The sequence below is a fragment of the Sinohyriopsis cumingii genome, unplaced genomic scaffold, assembly GCF_028554795.1.
Source record: "Sinohyriopsis cumingii isolate HCF-2022 unplaced genomic scaffold, ASM2855479v2 utg002241l, whole genome shotgun sequence".
NCBI classification, from domain to species: domain Eukaryota; kingdom Metazoa; phylum Mollusca; class Bivalvia; order Unionida; family Unionidae; genus Sinohyriopsis; species Sinohyriopsis cumingii.
Window position 1 is genome coordinate 850,845 of NW_028316168.1, and position 20,170 is coordinate 871,014.

General features: G+C 34.4%; 1 protein-coding gene across 1 annotated transcript in view; it reads left to right on the forward strand.

The window, feature by feature from the left end:
• LOC149770862 (uncharacterized) overlaps window positions 1-19,957 on the forward strand; it is a 44,946-nt gene extending 24,989 nt beyond the window's left edge. Inside the window, exons 7-10 of the mRNA XM_089949026.1 lie at window positions 7,779-7,886; window positions 10,838-10,961; window positions 13,101-13,106; window positions 19,779-19,957. Coding sequence (XP_089805152.1) covers window positions 7,779-7,886; window positions 10,838-10,961; window positions 13,101-13,106; window positions 19,779-19,957 — 417 coding nt within the window. The remainder of the gene's footprint in view (window positions 1-7,778; window positions 7,887-10,837; window positions 10,962-13,100; window positions 13,107-19,778) is intronic.
• The last annotated feature ends 213 nt before the right edge of the window (window positions 19,958-20,170 follow it).

The following is a 20,170-nucleotide window of genomic DNA, read 5'->3' on the forward strand; positions in this document are numbered from 1 at the left end:
TAACCACTTAAGGCTGATCGCCTAGCAAGACATCTGTTTATACCATTTTTGTAAGTCTTTGGTATGACTTGGCCAGGGTTTGAACCCACGATCTTCCGCTTCCGAGGCGGACGCTCTAACCACTAGGCCGCTGGAGCGGTCGCTTAGGATATACACGTACATACTTTGAACTGAACAAGTAACATGAGGATACGCGAATATCGGAAATAAATGCACTTCTTGAACGCAAATTGACCTCATTTTATGTATAACCCAGAGTCAGTATTGGATAGAAAGTTGTGTCCATGCCTGTACATTCTGATCTTGGAATGGAATTTTCCAATACAAATCTGTTTGGATGACATAACTAATGAATGTCCCAAAATATATTCTTTGATATTAACATTAAACATATGTGATTCACAAATTGACAAAGTGGTGAGCCATCTGATACATTCATATGCTTTCTTTTGTGTATAAATCAATCATTTTTGGACAAAATGGCATGATATATATGAGGTAATTCTTCTTGCAAAACTGATACACCAAATATTCAGTTTTATTTGCTTCGTCAGTATAAACTCTAAACACATTTTGTAGGTGTAAAAATGAGCGGAAAGCTTTGCGAACTCGTAGAGTTCTGTTTCGAACGGAAAATTGACTGTCTCAAATATCTGCGTGCAAAAACAGTATTGCAAATGCAAGACATTCTTTATTGTTGCTAAAACAATCACAATGATGATGTACTAAAATGCAATATATTTCCGTTAAGATTCGTAATCAATATCCTCTTTCTTAAGGAACTATATTATTATTATTATTATTATTATTATTATTATTATTATTATTATTAGTTTTGCTTATGGAAGAAAGAATTGTTCTCCCATAATTTTAAATTATCCGAATCGTGCATTATTTATCCATAAGGAACCGCTTAATACTACACGACACATGTGTCTACAAATATAGCCCAGATTGTTATGAGCTACTTATAGTGTTAAATACACAATGGACGAACATGTTGCAGAGTATATCACTTTTCTATATATGATTTGTCTGAAGCTCCGCTAGTCAATCTTTTTGAAAATGGCATCCAAGATACCTCGCTTTCATCGATGTTTTATGTTCGTAAATCGGTCAGAATTGGCAAGTATGAATTCAATAATATCAGATGTATAGTTTATGGAAAAAAGTTTTAATAAACTCTGCTAGATGAAATATGACTTTAGGCAAAGCTGTTTCACACTTAACGTGATTATATGGCAGTTTATTCGAGGGTTAGTTAATACCGTTTTCATGAAGATATACATCAGCCAGTGGAACACTATCACTATCAATGTTGACGTTACTGAGTATATGTCAGCAAGACCTGCAACTTCGGTCAGAATCCATTACTTATAAGTAATATTAGATCTAATCTTAGAAGCAAACTCCACAGACGGCTAATACCACTTTTTTCCCATGTATCCTATATATCTATATTCATTCGTCCTTTTTAATCTTAAACAATGCTAAGCTAAATTAGATGTATCTTACATTTTCGGCTCATTTCCATTTTCATACTCCTATCTTGAATATCAACACAAGTATTTGTTTCAAATATAATCATGTCTTGATATTGTGTATGATGCCACAGAAACATAAATTGTACCATGAATACTACTTTAAGTCCAAACACGTTGACCTACAATCAATGGAACCTTTGTTAGATGTGGAGCAAAGAATTCAAGCTTGTTGAAAATACGTCGCCGGCGATGATGTCAGTGCTGCATTAACAAAATTATCGAGAACACTGTGGAGACAATGTCCTCATAAAAAGCACTGTCTTTCTAAGAATTGTGTGCCTCGTGCGGGGATTAATTTACACGATTCTAACAACCAAACAAAAGAAAGATAGCTAAGTAGCTACAGGTCGGTCGATTGTTCTTTCCGGGATTTTCCGGGTTTTTTCTCTACAAGTCATGTTGTCAGCTATGTATAGCCTATCGTTAGCTCAAAATGGCGTCAACTCCGAAATAACAACATTTCAATGAGCAATTCCAACTACGTTTCAGATTCATTTAATGGTGCAACCTAAACAATTCCTGGCAGTGTCAGAACTTAGAGCTAGCAAATGTGATTTACGGTATATGTATTGGATAGTTATGCCGCATAGCTTTCGTTTTCCAAGGCATACTTCTTTGCACTCGTTGCTCATCATGCAAATGACCTATTATATAATTACAACATATATTATCTAATAGAAATAGTAACCCGTTGTTTCATAAAACAGATAATCATCGATGTCCTAGGCATTTCAATGAGCAATTCCAACTACGTTTCAGATTCATTTAATGGTGCAACCTAAGCAATTCCTGGCAGTGTCAGAACTTAGAGCTAGCAAATGTGATTTACGGTATATGTATTGGATAGTTATGCCGCATAGCTTTCGTTTTCCAAGGCATACTTCTTTGCACTCGTTGCTCATCATGCAAATGACCTATTATATAATTACAACATATATTATCTAATAGAAATAGTAACCCGTTGTTTCATAAAACAGATAATCATCGATGTCCTAGGCCAATTGTGTACGTAAGGGATCCTCATAAAATATGTAGAATCTTACAAATACTCGAAGTGGATAGTATGTCATTGTACGATCATTCGCTATAAAGACATTTCTCCTGTGAAAATAATATGCAGACTCCAAGCAGTGCATAACCTAAAATAACCTTAAAATAGCTTTTTGTTCTAATAAAACTTTTTACACTTCAGTATTTGGCCAAATGTTGCAGCCTGATAATAACCATTAGAATATATTACACTAACGCGTAGATAACCGCGGCTTTACTATGACATCAGGTGACAACAAAAAGGACACGCAGCGCTTGTGTATTCACTTTACAGTGTATGTGTTTTTACATCTGAATGTCGTTTCTCATAATATTGCATCATTCGCTTATAGTTAATATTGTTCAGCTTGGTTTTTTACCAGTTAATCGTTTAATTTTGACTGCGACCTCTAGTTACGACTTTGACATATAACTAATTTCGCAGAAGGAAGTGAACCCAACAATTTAAGTAAAATCAAAAAGAATTTATTTCCCTACAATGGATATTAAAAGTTCAAGAGGCTCTTACAGTATTGTGAATTAAATTCAAACTAATCCTAAAAGTCCAGTTAGATGTGCAACAATATAGGATGATTAGAACGAATTCAAGTAGTGCTAATACCGTGATATAGCACAATGATGACATATTTTAATGGCTGGACCATAATCACAAAGTGGAGTTTATCCGTGCAATTAACCAATATTGTAAAGACCACAACTGGCAATTCTGATAAAGAACTTATTCTTATAGAATGATCTTAGTTAAGAATGAATTACTTGCTTCAAAAATCGTTACTTACAAATATTTCCCCTTTACCTCGATGTGAGTCGTTCCGGTGGAATGTTCCAGTCTGATTGTAAGCTAGACCGACGTTAGAATGTTCCAAATTCAAATGCTAAATAAACGTTCCTTTCACAACCAAGAATTATGGACAAAACGTAGCTACTTAAACATTACATTAATACATGAATTTTATCTTAAAGTACAACTTATAATAATGAATAAAAATAAAGCGCACAATATAGCCGTGAATAAGGTATCCATTGTATTTTATTTAATACTGATTTTGAAAGTATTTTTTTTTCTTTCGTAGCAAATGGTAAGTATTTAGTCTTGAAACGCATTTACTTCTATAAGAAAACTAGTATAAGTTAGAGCTGACATTGACCAGAATAATTAATTGTTATTTACCTACTATCCCATCCCTCTCGACCAGTCGATACTTAACAATAGATTAAATAGGAAGACAGTAATACTGCTTCATTTGAAAGCATAGCTATTTGATAAAATATTTAGAATAATCATTTTTCTCGCATTTTTTTTATAAATCAGTTGTTGATTTTTTCTTTGCAATACAAATATCAGAAAGTATTATGTGCTTGCTAAAATCGCTTGCTCCGACAAATAGCTACGCAGTTGAAAAATGATTTGAAATAAATAACAAAAAGGCGGATTTCTTATCAAGCTGAATAAAGAAATAATGTCCAGTATAAACATACGATTCATTCACATATATGATACATACATTCTAACTCCATTTAACAGATATACTTTAAATAGATTCAAGAATGTTTTGTATTGTGTTCATTTAGTTGTATTGAAGTTTTTCACGTTTGTGCTTCTTTATGACAAATCCACTTATCTGCTTCAAAGCAAAATGCGTAGATGATTAAAAGACACAAATAACTTATTGCTAGCTAAGTTATGTTACTGTAGTTATCATGGTTGTTTATCTTAGAACCATATAAAATTACACGAGTAGATGTGGAACGGCATGATAACTAACGCTTTTCATGCCGTTTTAAACCAAATTTAATAAGTTCTTTGGAAAACTATCAGAGATTTATAACGTCCAGCAATCACTCGTCTATCATTTTCTCACTAAATAACAGTATTACCAAAACACGATTTGCTTTATTGTATCCAACCTCTTCCGAATCTCATGGTTCTATTGTTAGATGGAATCACGTCCTTAAACGTTATTTTCTGATTGGAATTAAAGTTTGATCTTAACGTCAGATCATGATACCTTTGTCTGTTTCTGCGATTAAATAATAAGAACAGTTTAACACTGTTTAAATTATATACAACTAATGAAGGTTATGCTACGAGCAAAACACTGAATGTACTTTGATCAATAGACACAAGAAATTGTAAACAAACGGCAACTTAATTTGATATTTTTTGTAAAAAATTTGATAACTTGCTTGGTTCTGCACTAATATAGTTTATTACTTTTAAATATAAAAAGACCCGTTACATACAAACAATGTAGATTTTAGAATAATCTCATAATAATGTTTTCAATAATACAGAACACCATCTCTGAGCTGCTGAAATTATTACCTTTGGCGTATCGTATTATGTTTAACATGGACTGAAATCGCAGCTATGTAGTATATTTAAGACACATTCTAACATAATGCAGTAATTCCTTTACACCATATTTCACAAACGTTGCATTACATTATAATGCAATAATTTATTTCAACTTACCACTTTCATTCTACTTACAAGTCAATACCCGTTCACAAAGAAAGAAATGTACACCTTAATGGTCGATATTAAAATCCTCATTTTTTTAAATTGTAGAATAAGTGACATCTGTCAATGGATTAATTCCTCTGGAAATTGTGTTTTTCGTTTATTTAAATGTTTTCCAACTATCTATGCATATGCATGTAAAATGATACTTTTAGTTTGGGCATTATATATCGTTTTTTGTTCCCGGCATCGAAAACGTTTCTTTTAAAAAGAAAGCCAAAACAGTAGTGTATAACATAATTGAGTATACATTCACATATTATTTTTCTAATAAAGGGGATTTCGTGTTTTTAAACAATGATGACTCAAGCCATAAAATCCAGCTATGTAAGTTTCAAATTGTCTGCGTATGTTCTATACACAGCTTTCAATGTATGTAGCGAGGGCAAAACTAGATTGATAAGCAGCGGAAGTTGTTGAGAGAGAATTTTTCCTAAGTGTTTTTTGCATGCATAGGATACTTCATTCATAAATCTTTATATATAATACATCCATGCAACTGAAATAGTGACGGTTTTATTGCTATTGCACTTAAGGATCTCATTCTCTAAAGTAGGGAAACATATAGACGTTTATCATGAAAACTATATAACGTGAGCGGAGAAGAGTAGTCTATAATTTATTACAGACTGAATTTAAGTTTACATTGGTAGTTATTGTTTATGTAGGTTATTCAAATCGATCATGCTCATGGTTTTAATAACGTTGTTTAAAATATATTGAAATTACACGAGTAACTAAGCAAGTATATATACAAGCAGCTATCGATATATACAGTACAAATTTAATAGAGTTTATCTATGTATTTCACTAAATAATACTTTAAGTGCACTGTAATCTCTGCTATTTGTCAATTAATACGGATTCTGAAAACATCGTCTTTATTATTCATATCATATTTACTTAAAAGATTATTATATTTGCAAAATATGTTACATAACTTACGCCAGATATCGCTCAAAATACTTTCTTATATCCCTGACTAGTATATTTTCCATTCAGATATATCGTTCACTTTGCAAATGTGCCGCCTTGGTGGCTGGAAAAACCTCTTTAGTTAATTTATGTGGTTCACAAATAAATTGATTGTTCCTTTTCAGTAAAAATATTAGAAGGTATATTTTAATCGTTAAATTGAGCTGTTCAAATATATAGCTCCGCATACCAAGAATGGTCAATAAAAAAGAGTAGATCAATCTCGAAACTGAAAACGAAACAGTGTTCATATGATTAGGTGCAATTTAAATATCCAAAAGATGCATTCATTTTTATTATAAAATAAACATCCAATCCATATATAGCATGTTCTTCTTAATTTCTTGAATTGTATATACTAGATACATTCTGAAATGTTCATTGAATTTAGTATAAACTTAGTTTCATATTTCGTGTTAAAGATATAAGGTTTAATTGGATTTTATTTTTTTAATTATTGTAAACAAAAAGACCTGAACAACTGTTACAATCTTAAATCTAATATATCATGTAATCAACATACTAGTCATAAAGCTTATATACATCACATGCTTCTAATGTGTCAAGGATGAAATGAAAAGTATCTTTCACACATAGGTTTACAAAATATTACGAACATATTTCATACATATTTATTTAAGGACCTATAATACTGATTATTGATATTTATCGATTATCTAGGCATGTAATGGGCAGGTGACGCGTATAACTAATCATTTTTACTCGATTACCTTTTATAGATATATAATTTGGCCACTCACTACCCCTGAAACTGCTGTTAGACTGAACGTGCAAAATATAACTGTGCTCTTTTAAAACTTACTGAGTTGCCAAATATTGATGTCGGAATGTAAAATATATGTCTTGATATTCATTATGTTTTGTTGTCTCTGGTTCGGTTCCCTGGAAATTATGTTTTCTTCTATCCCTGATGACGATAGTGATGTTTGATGGTGGGGAATAATAATATTGGCCTAATGAGCAAAGACAAAATAACACTTTTCCTTCTAAACATAACGTCTTTGCTAAGTAGTGAGCCTGACTAAACAAGAATATAAGATAAGAAATATAGATCAAACATATAAGCAATAGCTCTATTTGAACCAAGTAATTATTGGCTAACCTTAATAACGTCGTCCGAATATTCTCATGTGGACCAGTTTCTGTATTAATAACCTGACATTGTTTCTGTGTTTGAAGCAGATAATGGAATGAAACAATACGGAAATGCAGCTTTGTATATGCAATTTTATGTTTATGAATTTAGCAGCAATTTATTGTTTGAATATTTTAAGATTTAACGTTTAATGTAAGTTTCCCATCTGTTCTGATATCCACATAGCCTTCTGCTTTATTGAAATCTTTATATGGTTGTGTGCAAAGTAGCTTGACGCGGAATATACTTAGTTCAACTGCATTGTACGTATGTTTCTAAAACGAATATTGTAATGACACAAAGAAAGATTGACGCAACAAAGTTATACAATATACTTCAAGCGCATCATTACTCTTGGGATACTTAGTACAGTTATTTCAGATGTATTAGGCTCTCTCCATTGAAAAAAATAATGGCAAAAGTTTGAGGAAAACGTATTTGAATGCATTAGTATACCATAATTGTAAGAATTGATCTGTGGTAGAAATCAGTCGAATATACTACTCTTAAATTATTATATTGTTTCTAGCGAAGACGTTCAGCTTCAAGAGCCAAAAAGAGCACCTTATTTCAGCCAAATGAAGGGCTTATTCAGTCATTACAGGCCCTTGGTTTTTCCAGAAATGCATGCATAAAGGTATGTCACTTCAGGACAGTTATACAAATGAACGTCTCCGTTATGATTGTAAGAGGTATATAAGGTTGCTGCTACAAAGTGAAATTTTCGATTACAGAAAAAAGTACTAACATTAACTTAAGTATGCAAATGATTAATTTGAATTGAAATATGCTCCAAATTAACATGTCTACTGAAAAATTGTAAAGATGAACAAGATGAATAAAAACTGAAAGTAGAATTTGAGGCATTTTAGGAATGGGCTGCACCATATTTTAAGGCGGCAAATCCAGTCCACCTTTGCAGCTTGTGATGTCCATTGCTACTTTACTTCACGGGATTTGTATTTGCGCAAAATATTAAGATTGAATAATTGGTTGCAGCGTTTGTTAGCATGGTGGAAATAAATTGTACATAGCACGTTAAACCTGACTTGTTAATACTATGTCTCAAACTTCAAATGTAATACCAGTTTTTGTCAAGTTAGAAATGTGGTTGTATGGATGATTAAGTGAGTACTGTTGCGTGGAGCAAGTTTTGGCAAAGAAAGGTATTCTATAGCGGAGAGTGAAAATAAAATCTCTTACAAATATGAAACATGTTTGCATTTTGATTTATACTTAAGGTGAAATTGCATCCAGAAGTGAGAGTCATTGCCTGGAAAAGTGTAGTGAACATACCCAGTTACCAATTAGTCATACAGTTGAAAACAAATATGGAAATATAACAAATATAACACAAACATATTGTACAGGTTCATAAGGGATTTCAGTTAAACCTATTCAAAAAAAACTGTGAATGAATTGTTTTGTATGACACATTTATCCAGATCAGACAGGTTTTTTATAACTATAAGGTACATCAGATCATATAATGCCATTGATTTCGTTTTTGCTTTATCCTGATTTTGTAATTTCTCTCAAGCACTTTATCTTCGCCCATAATCATTAAGATCTGGATATAAATTATACGTCGAAACTCTCCGAGAGTTTAAATCGCAATACCACACATAAGTTACAAATAAGGTCAAATCGATAACGTTATCATGTAACAATCACGTCATTTCTAGCAGAGAAGTATTCGTTTATATTTGAAAAGCATTAACATCTTTTATGAGGATATTTTACTGTGTTATGTATATTTACACTGTGTGTAACGTTTGGTTCATGTTTGCATCTATCTTTAGTGTGATTATTGTATGGACTATACTTTAGATTGAATGTTGAGAGCTGTAGATGAATTATTTACTAGTTCTTAAGTCAACCTTTATATATGTATATATTAAACCTTCTGAAAACTTTGAGGTAAAATACTAATCAGATGATTCAGTATAGTGGGTTTTGTTGCAACGTGTGGTATTGTAAAATATATCACGTGGGAGGAATTGAAACATAGACCGAGTAGGGAAATATTGTACTTTAGAGACATAAGGCTGATAAGGGGACAATTAATTCTTTATTTCAATTAAAAACAGAACGGGGGACAAGTACTTCATACCTTTTTTCCAATATTCTTGTTTAAATATCAACCTGCAGAGGTGTTCAGTGTTGTGCTCCGATTTTGAGGAACTATTCATTGAAAGTATATGTATACAGGAAATCAACAGTTTGGACCAATTGTGCATTCATTCAAGGACGTGGAGGAAAAAAGACATAATGATACATCAAAACTTGCAATCATAAAATGGAGTTCATTATTTTGGACTTTTGATTGAACGATATAGATCAATTAGGCTTTAGCTCAGAATACTGTACGTTCCTGTTAAGTTGTCATATTTTTAACTTAGAATATTACAAATGTATTCCGTTTCACCAAATGTGTCGGTTTCGCCTTTTATGGTACATTGCATATGACCATAGAGTCATGCTAAGTGTGAGGAATCTTTTTCGTCGAAGAATAGATTTGGTATTTTAATGTGTCATGCATACTTACTAACACATCTTTCGATGCATTGTTGTGCCATTATTGTTCACAAAATATAAGTGCATTGCAGGTCCGAACTCTACAAGAGTTTTAAAGGTTACAATAGTTTTATGATACAATTGTGTCATATAGATGACATTATAATGCATTGAAGTATACATTTATTTCCTCATACATAAAACAAATGAATGTGAATATTTTACTATTAAAGTACTGATTTTTTGACTAGCTGGTCCTGTATTGTAAAAGTCAATGAATTTCACACGAGTGTTAAGTAGAGGTTTAGTTTCTCAATTAATTTTTAATGATGATATTGACCAAGAGATGCGTGCATTGTTTGATATCAGTCACATGGAATCTCTAACCATTGCATAACTGAAACGACATGGTCCTGCATAGTAATATCGCATTGTAGCAATTCTAACTTCGATCGGTTTATTTCCTTACAACATGATTGAGCTACAAATAAAACTGAACCACCGCTACTTAATGAACGAGTGAATGAAAATCGTCAGCAGTCATTGAGCCTCCGGAAACCTTTACTATTCAACAATTTGAACATATATATATATATATATATATATATATATATATATATATATATATATATATATATATATATATATATATTCGTCATTAATATAAATGTTGCAATCGAATAAAGAAAACGGGTTCAATACTTATGATCCATTTAAAAACATTTAACTAACTTAGTAAGGTAGTTTAGTGAAGGATATTCTGGTCTGGGCATTTAGTGGAAATGTTACGTTAATTGTATCATTCCGTATGTACTAGTTATGTACTATGTTTCACCGCTATGATTGTTGTAATATACGGCAATGAGACTATTCCAAAAAGAATGTTCATATAAACACAACAGTGGCCTGTATTGAATATCCCATTATGTAATGTCACAACTTCTTCGATTGTGTGAAGATATGAGAAACGTTTCAAAGTGTCGCCGTTGTATAATAACATGTAAATGGATGATGCTAATACATATGAGTTATCAATAGTACAATCATTGTGGTGCTATATTTTTTTCACAGGGTCTATATTATACTGGAAATTTCAAAGCTGATCTTGCCATAGAATGGATAATTCAAAACCAAAATGACAAGCACCTAGATGGGCCATTAGAAGTAAGTTTCAATACAATTAAGGCCACTATTAGTATAAACGGAATCATATGTGCTATATGATTTGACTCGAAATTATATGATTCGAGTGAAAGCCTGACCTTAGCGTAATATTTTATTTTACCTGGTTTGTCTTACTCAGATATATTCCGAACAATCAAAAGGTTACAGTTGTGTATTTTATGTAAGAGCTGCAGCTGTGGAATAGCATTTGGAGAGCGTAATCTAGTCACGTTTATTTATTTGACATTTGATCAGAATGTTGGGATGAACAATCGGAAAACATCATAGGGATGATCGTCTTTCATTTTGTGTTCTCAGCAAGTAATTATAATTAATGAAGAAATGTGAATAATGTTTGTCGACTAACCATACTTAAGTCATCGTTATGTGCTGATGTTAAGAACGTAGTGTGGTAAAGTTCCTCTCTAGCATTGGCAAATATCTACTGAATTTCCAGTCTGAGCATGAGTACGTATTTCTCTGGCACATAAGGTGTACTTTTAAGCAGTTGCATCGAAATGCACCACCTTGCCTAATATGACAAATGACACAATCTATGATTTGGTCCACCTATACTGTTCTGTATTAAACTTGCCATCGGTCATCTGAACAGACAAAAGCACATACACCTATCTTTATTGTGCCTCATCCATTGGTTTCCCCCGGGCTCTGGAATTTGCACCTTTGTGCATACTTTTTACACATGGAGCCATTCTTGTTAAGGAGATGCATATTCATGGGTATTACATCCTATTACAAAAGTGCACAAATCGAGATGCATATTTCATGCAACACTGAATTCTGTTTAGGTTTGTGTTCCCCATTTACCTCCCAAGCGCTCTTCACGCTAAAATCATGGAACTAAACGATTTTATACATTTATGTACATAACACAGAGTCGCAATAATTGCACATGAGTGTGACTATCATTTCAAACTTTTCTGGTTTCTGACGAGAACCCTATCACATGATGAGGGAATGGATTCTGATGCGTAAATCACTAGGTTACAAAAGTAAGCACATTTGTCCTATATTTCACCATCATTGGCTTTGGTAACTTTGCTTTTATGTTTAATTCTAGAATGACAGATACATCTGTGTCAGCATAACACTTTTACAACAAAAGAAGATCACAGACATTTTGAATTTGTCTGTCCTAAATTAAGTTTTGCATCTAGCTCATGACCACATATGGTTTCTGCATGCTGCGCTTTAGAATCATGAAACCAGGTATCCATATTGATGCTTTCTACTCATCTTTGCAGAATTAAACAATGCATGTACCTTAAATATGACGATGACATGTGTCTCAATTGGTACCATCCCACTGTGAAAAGGAGCCCAATATGAGCGATATTGTACCATTTACTGTCATCTGTTTGTAATTAGTTCATGGCCAAGATTTTGGCGTGTTATCTACACGCCACACTTCAAATAATTGTTCAACTTGTTAAGAGATACATCACAATTAATAGAACTATTTTTTTTCAATAAGGGCTTTACTTGACCTATATTGTTGAAGTGTTCCGGTGTCTTAGTTAATCTTTTGTGTTTTAAGTAATGTATTCAGTTCGTGTCAGAATGATACTATGTGATACTGGGATGAATCCCAGTTTGTGCTAGACACCCGCAACTGCATTTTCCTGTGACCTGTATGCCACAGTTTACTAATGCTATGTGGCTAGTTCATGATCACCTAGTTCCTCCACTTGTTCAGCATGCTCAAGCCTTGAAGCAATCACATTTATGGCCAGTACAGAGGGAATTTGGATCATATATGATTTCAAAATAGGCTAATTGTATATTTTCCATTTTACTATATATATATATATATATATATATATATATATATATATATATATATATATATATATAGTTGCTAATCAATTACATTTCAAATACGCGATCTGTGCAACTAGTCACTCCAAGTTAAGTAGAGCTTGTGATATTTATGGAGAATTTAGATTATACAGTGGATATTGATAGAAGTTTATCTAACAAACTTTAAGAACAATTGTATATTATTATTATCGTTATTATTAGTAATAATATTATTATTATTTGCATGAGTAATATTATTAGTAGTAGCATTAGTATTAGTGTTATGTGCCTTTCACATCAGTGTTTGGAAAAAAAAATAATTAATTTTCATATATTTTGTACATTTCAGGACCCGGTGAGTATTTTATTCACATAAACACCTTTCATATGTTATAATAATAATAATAATAATGAGGACTTTGTATAGCGACTAATCCTCAGAAGCTCTAAGCGCTTTACAACATTAGACAACACCTATAAGATAAAAAACATATACTAATATTATTACAAAAACAAACACCATGAAATTAGAAGAAAAAAAATTACAAAATAAAAAATTTAAAAAAGCACGCTGAGAATATTTCAGGTAAGAAACATTACTAGATATTTAAGTTTTTTCTAGCAGTCGAAATAAATGTGTTTTGAGAGACCTCTTGAATATGATTACTGTGTATTTGTGTCTAAGTTCAGTGGGCAATTCATTATACGTTGCTGGGCCTTGGTATGCAACAGAACGCTGTCAATATGACTTTGTTTTCATAGTGGGAATACTAATCATGCGATTGTCAGAAGTGGAGCGTAAGTAACTTGCTGGTGTGTACACATGGGTGATATCGGATAGGTATGTTGGACAGTGAAACGTAGCACAGAGAACAAATTTTGTGTTTGATTCTAGATTGAATGGATAGCCAGTGTAGAGTACAGAGCAGCGGGGAGGTGTGCTCTGATCGTGGTACTCTAAGTATGTGCCGAGCAGCTGTGTTTTGAACTTTTTGAAGTTTCTGGAGTAGATATTGAGATGAATCAGACAGAATTGAGTTACAATAGTCCAGTCTTGAAAGTCCTAATGAACACGCAATTGTTTTAGTGGCAAAAACATAAAGATATTTGCGAATTGAGCTGATGCGTCTCAGCTCAAGATATGCAGCCCTGCATATGTTCATGACATGTTTGTGCAATGTGAGAGTACTGTCCAGAGTAACACCTAGGTGTCCTACAGATTGTTTGAATTTAATGTTGGTGTTGCTGATATTTATTGTTTGAGGTATAGGGAGAAAGTCTGTGTTGTGATCACAATGGCCTCAGTTTTATCATCATTCATCTGCAGCTTGTTACATGTCATCCATGATTTCACATCAGAAATGCACCTCTCTACACCTTTGATGGTAGCATCAGCTTCAGTTGGGTGGCTAATTTGTATATGTGGGTGTCATCAGCGTACAATTGGTGAGATACTGAATAATGATCTATGACACTTGAGAGTGGCTGAGTGTACAGAATGAAGAGAACAGGTCCAAGAACAGACCCCTTGTGGAACACCACAACATAGATCAACAGGGCTGGAGTGTATTCCATTTGCAGATACAATTTGTGTAGTGTTGACCAAGTAGGAATTGAACCACAGTAAGGATGTATCATGAATGCCAAATACATGCTAGAGACGGTGAAGTAATATATCATAGTCTATTGTGTCAAATGCTGCAGACAAATCAAGGAGGGTGAGGACTGTAGTCTTTCCGCCATCCAACGCAGAGAGAATGTCATTAACTACTTTTAGGAGAGTAATTTCAGTAATTTGGTAAGGGCGATATGCTGATTGTACATTGCTATAAAGACTGCTTGAATTTAGAAGAGATACAATCTGGGATAAAACAACCTTGTCTATGATTTTTGATATGAATGGGAGATTAGAAACTGGGAGATTAGAAACTGGGCGATAGTTCTTTAAATCGATGTGGTCTAGTGTTCGTTTCTTCAGCAGAGGCTTTACAATGGCAGTTTTGATAAATGATGGGAATTCTCCGGATGAGAGAGAGGTATTAATAACATCAGTTAGTGAAGACAATACTGGATCTAAGAACTCAAGCAGCAGTGATGTTGGAATTGGATAAGGTTCACGTGACTTTGGTGCACCCTTCATCACGATTGTACATACAAAATCCATAGAGACAGGTTTAAATGATGCTAATGGTTGTCGCTTAAATTCTGTATCCCAACTGTATGGTGACGAAGAGTCAATTGAAAATGTGGTGTCAAGCTTGTCTCTAATGGCTTGTACTTTGTCACGGAAGAAATTTGTAAACATATCCGGAAGGACGACTGGAGAGAAGGTAGTTGGAAGTGGTGTTGATTTGTTCCTTGACATTAGCGTGTTAGTAATCTCGAAGAGCTCTTTGCAGCTGGAACTTTCCATGATCTTGGTAGTGTAGTGGGCTGATTTCGCCGCATGGGCTATATTTGTGAAATTCTTCTTAGCGACTTCATAGATTTTGCTTATTAATAGTGAGTCTGGTGGAAAGCCAAAGCCTCTCAGCTTCATGGCGGTCTCTTTTAGCAGTACGAAGCTGGTCACTAAGACTGCTATACCATAGAGAACACTTTTGAATTGATACTCTGCACTTAGGAGGTGGGGCATGTTTGTCAAGCACTGAATGCAGACAGTTATCGAGTTGCTCTGCGATAGGATGTAAGCAAATTGTTTGGCTAGCTTGGATGTCGTGCATTAGTTTGGTTCTATTTATCATACGGAGGTTTCTCTTAATAGCAGATAAAGGTAGAGGGTTATGGACTGATTCATCAAGATGGCATATAATGCAGGGGGGATCTGATGCAAGGTCATGGGATACCAGGGAGGACGGTAGAATGTTATCATCAGGTCTATGAAGAATCCAGTCTAACATGTGACTATGTTTATGGGAGGGTTCGTTAACTGACTAAGGTTGAAAACAAAAATGGAATCTCTGAGTTTTGATGTATTTGAGTTTCCGGGACAGTCAAAGTGAAAGTTGAAATCGCCAAGGACAATCAGGTTGCCACCTATCGAATTTGCATAGTCCAAGAGATTCGGAAACAGCTCCAAAAGGAGAGAGTCAGCCTGCTTGTTTTTCTACTAAGAGAAAGGGCGGTATAGGCAGACAAAATGGACTGACCTTTGCTCCAGTGTGAGTGTGGTTTGAACTAGTTCAAACGATGTGTGGTCGAAATTGAATGTTGGGGTGTAGTTAAGACGTTTTATCAAGGAGTTCTTTATGATTACAGCAATTCCACCTCTGCGAGAATTACGGGGGAACGACTTGATGGAGTAACCAGTGGGTGTTAGATCCGCACACTTGGGTTCATCGCCTGATGTTTTAGCCATGTTTCTGTCAAGATAAATATGTCCACATTTTGGTCGTTGATAAAATTAACTATTTCTGTGGGCTTTTCCGGTGGTCCTACTGACTGGGCGTTGAATAATGCAATGTGTAGAGGTATTTCTTGGATAGTTGACACAAAGGTTGACGAATTAATAGGGATTTGAATTAGTTTATCTAACAATTAACGGTCGAAATTGTTTTAAATCGTTGAGCCGAAATAATGGAGCATACTGGGAGTCTTCTTCTTGTTCTACGCCAGCCACCTTTGTAACAACGTTTCCTTTTTCGTTTCTGTCTACATTTAGGTAATGATAAATGTAGTCCCAGTTCTTTTAGTCATGAGCACATTGTATTGTGGACAGCCAAGGAGTGATCATTTAAAGCAATTAATGAGGGTCCATCGTAGCATAAACGGGTTGACTGGCAAGTGTCACGTGATGGCGGTTTGTTCAAAAACAGTGGAGCAAGTCAGCTGAGAAAAAGTCAAAGTGTTCTCGTTTCCAAAACAAGGAGATGGAGAAACACATACGAATTTAACAGCCAATACATAATAAACACAATAACGAAGATGAAAACAGGCAACAAGCACAAATATCATGAAAACGGCATCAAAAAACGTAACAACTGCTTCAAGCCTGTTAAGCGATAGCAGCCATCTTGTCCCTTTTAATGCTTACATGAAGATCAGATAGGTACGTCCCTTTCAACCACTTGAAAGATTTTGCAAGAATCAGTAATCAGTATTATTTGACGTAAAATTTCCTAATAAATGTGTTTGCACATTGCTAAAGAACACGGATCACTCGTTATGACTCTAAACTGTGGTATATTCTTTACAACACCAATCACCAAATGACAAGCTCAGTGTGTGTGCATGCTACATCAAATTAGGAATCAAACAGGGTAGGTGTGTTTCAGTAACGTTTTAGCCAAAGCTTTTCCTTATTTGCATAATAATAGCAGAACTCAGTTTATATTCGACCACATGCACTAATTACCTAGGCTTATGCAATCTTCTAAAACCATTCACGTTGATAATTGTTTACGGTTTGAGATGTATAACTATTTTGCCTCATAAGACTTGTTTTTCTCTTTTTTCTCTTGTTTGGATATTAATACTGTAAAAAGTAATTTATGCTTAAAACTATACCATCTTGATAATTTTATAAGAGTCAAAATGTGATACCTGATACGTAAGAAGACATTACTACATAGGATGCAATTATTCCAGTGTACATGCAATGACTGAATTATGTTATCTCAGAATTTGAACTTAAAACCACCTAAATTGAGATGATTTGTATTTGTAAATTTGAAGATACGGTTGAAATGGTGATGTGTACGGTGATGCAGAACCTTTATTTAATATGATTAGAAGCTATTTGATATTTTGGAAAGATTTTTTATTATTTCTTTTTCTACGGGTCAGTGAAGACATTATTTAACGGAGAAAAAACCATGGGTACCATTTTCGTTTGCGTTTGCTTCAGTCCTGTTCTTGGTGCTGGCTCAAAATGTGAGCCGTGCTGCTAAAATATCAAAGCAATTGTTAGTCACAAGTGAGCCATTGGTTACAAAAATAAATGTCGTACACGTTACACAATTTCAAACAAAGTAAATTTTCCCTCTATCATTACAATGTCGCAGTCATCCATCATCAACATAAATCATAATTAGCTGATGTCTCTTATTTCATAGCGTACAATGATTGCTAAAATATGTCTTCGTCTAACTGATATATATTCTAAATCTAGTTTGGTATTTCCTTTGAAATCCACATACAAGTTCAGAATTAGTGCGGTCATTAAAACTAGTTTCTAAAATGCGTGTTGATTAGAGATGATGATGCATATATAAATCTTTGATACATTAAAAACATAATCAATCAACGACTCAGCTTAGAAATGATGGCTTGTATGCATTTGAACGTGCGGTTTCAAGTCTGATATTTCTGGAATAGATTTGAAGCACGCCAGAGACTCAAGCTAAGTAATACCGTGTCACATTTGATGGCAAATGCTAATAAGTACAACACAATCATCGAAGAAGCCAAACATTATATTTTTATTCTCTGAGTTTTACCTAAAGGGGAAAAGCCTTCCGCCATACTCTAATCAGATCGACCATCACATAATCTCTTCTCGACTGGAAGCAAAACCTTTGCCATTGCCATTAAATTTTGAACAAAGAGCGAAAAGCACATTGTATATGAACAGAATCCGAACGTTTGCTTATTGGTATCGTAAGCACTGCGACCATGAATGGAGCCATCAAACAAAACACTTATCGATTTCTTTGCTTCGACGTGGCCAAGTTAGAATTATATCGATATGACCAATTTGTGTGTATTATACTTTCAGACCTAACATATCCCAGAGAAAAAGAATTGCGTGAAATCTTACATCATACTGTTTTCAGCCATATGACCGTTAAATACCAACAGCAGTCATGTTTGGGGTTTTTTTTGTACAAAGAAAATGCAGAAAGATGTGTCTTGCCGAAATTTTTGTTTCACTTGAGACCACTGCAGAGACGCTGGACATCGTATAGACCACAGCCGGACATTTCATACTTTCATGTGTCCTTACATACCAAGCAAGATGTAAGCGATGCATAATACTATGGGTGAAATCGACTCTTTCAATTTGAAAAAAGTTAAATAATGTCCGTTGTGCCTTTAGTGTTCAATGTTAGAAAAGCGATGTTGCATGCAGCAATTATGAATAAATAAACTACGAAGTTTTTATCGAGTGCAATAACATTGTGCAAAACCCGAATATAGGTATACAATATAAACATATGTTGAATGATCAAATCGAACCATTCGTGCTTCAGTCTTGAGATACCAATCATTAAAAAGACAGCTGGAGATTGAAGCAAAGATCCTTACCCATGCGCTGAATGCAACCAAAGACTTAGACCATAGAAAAGCATCAGAGTTAAGCCTTAGACGTCTGGCTAGATGTAACCCCCGCCCCTCAAAAGAATAGGATATGAATGATGCCCGCGGGTGCGACTGTAGGAAGTAGAACGCGGGCTCGAACAAAGCCGAACGTTCTTTATTTTGAATCTGTAAACCATACCTCTCCCTCAAAATACAACAATGAGTCATCAACCTACAATTAAAACCGGAGGGAATTTACAGTGCCAACAACTACAGTGAGGTCAACTCAATAAGGTCAACACAGGGGAGAAAGTAGGAGACACAGAAACAATTCAAAAAGGAACTTGAGGACCAAAAGATGTTCAGAAATTAAGAGGCTTCAGAAGGAAACCCCGCTCAAAACGTGCAGCAGCAGGGCCACAGTAGGTAAATATAATGCCTTGAGCACCGACAACATAGAGACGAGATAGGCGACAATGAAAACCAGACACTGATAGTTAGCAGTTCTCACGCCAAAGCAAATAATGGTAAGATCAAATGGTGGAAATTAAGCTGTCTGTTTATAGAAGATCCGGAGGATCCAAGGCTGCACAAAGAAAACTGCTCAATTGTTGTTACAGCCTCTAAGAGGCTAAGCTGCTTGGAACAGACTCATAAACTCTGGCACCCATAAGCCAGCAGACATCCGGTACGTGGAGAGAAGTATGACGGGTGCCCACTTCCTAGATATAGGTTGATGATCAATTAACTGACATAATCGCATGACTATCGTTCCTGTCTATCATAGGTTGGCCTCTAGTGAATAACGTGGTAGTCACAGACCTCACTGATCCTTACAACTCGAAGGGTCAGTCAGGTGCAAGTTTGAGACCCCGAACATATGAGGCCGTAATTGCTATCATCACAGGAGGTTATACATCAGCCTTGCAAGAGCTAGAAAAGGAATTGCGTCAGATAACTAAGTGATTTCACTTTGGCTTAAAAACAAGCTTCCATTTAAAATATTATCTTTCAAAAATGAGTTATGATACAGTCCAACACATTTCGAGATTATATCACAAATACTTCCTAGCTAAGGCCATGTAAGATAATGGAATGGGTTCCACATACTTGATATTATGTCTCGTCCATTTCTGCTTAAGGTGTATGCACTGCATGTACTAAATTCTAAAAATAGTA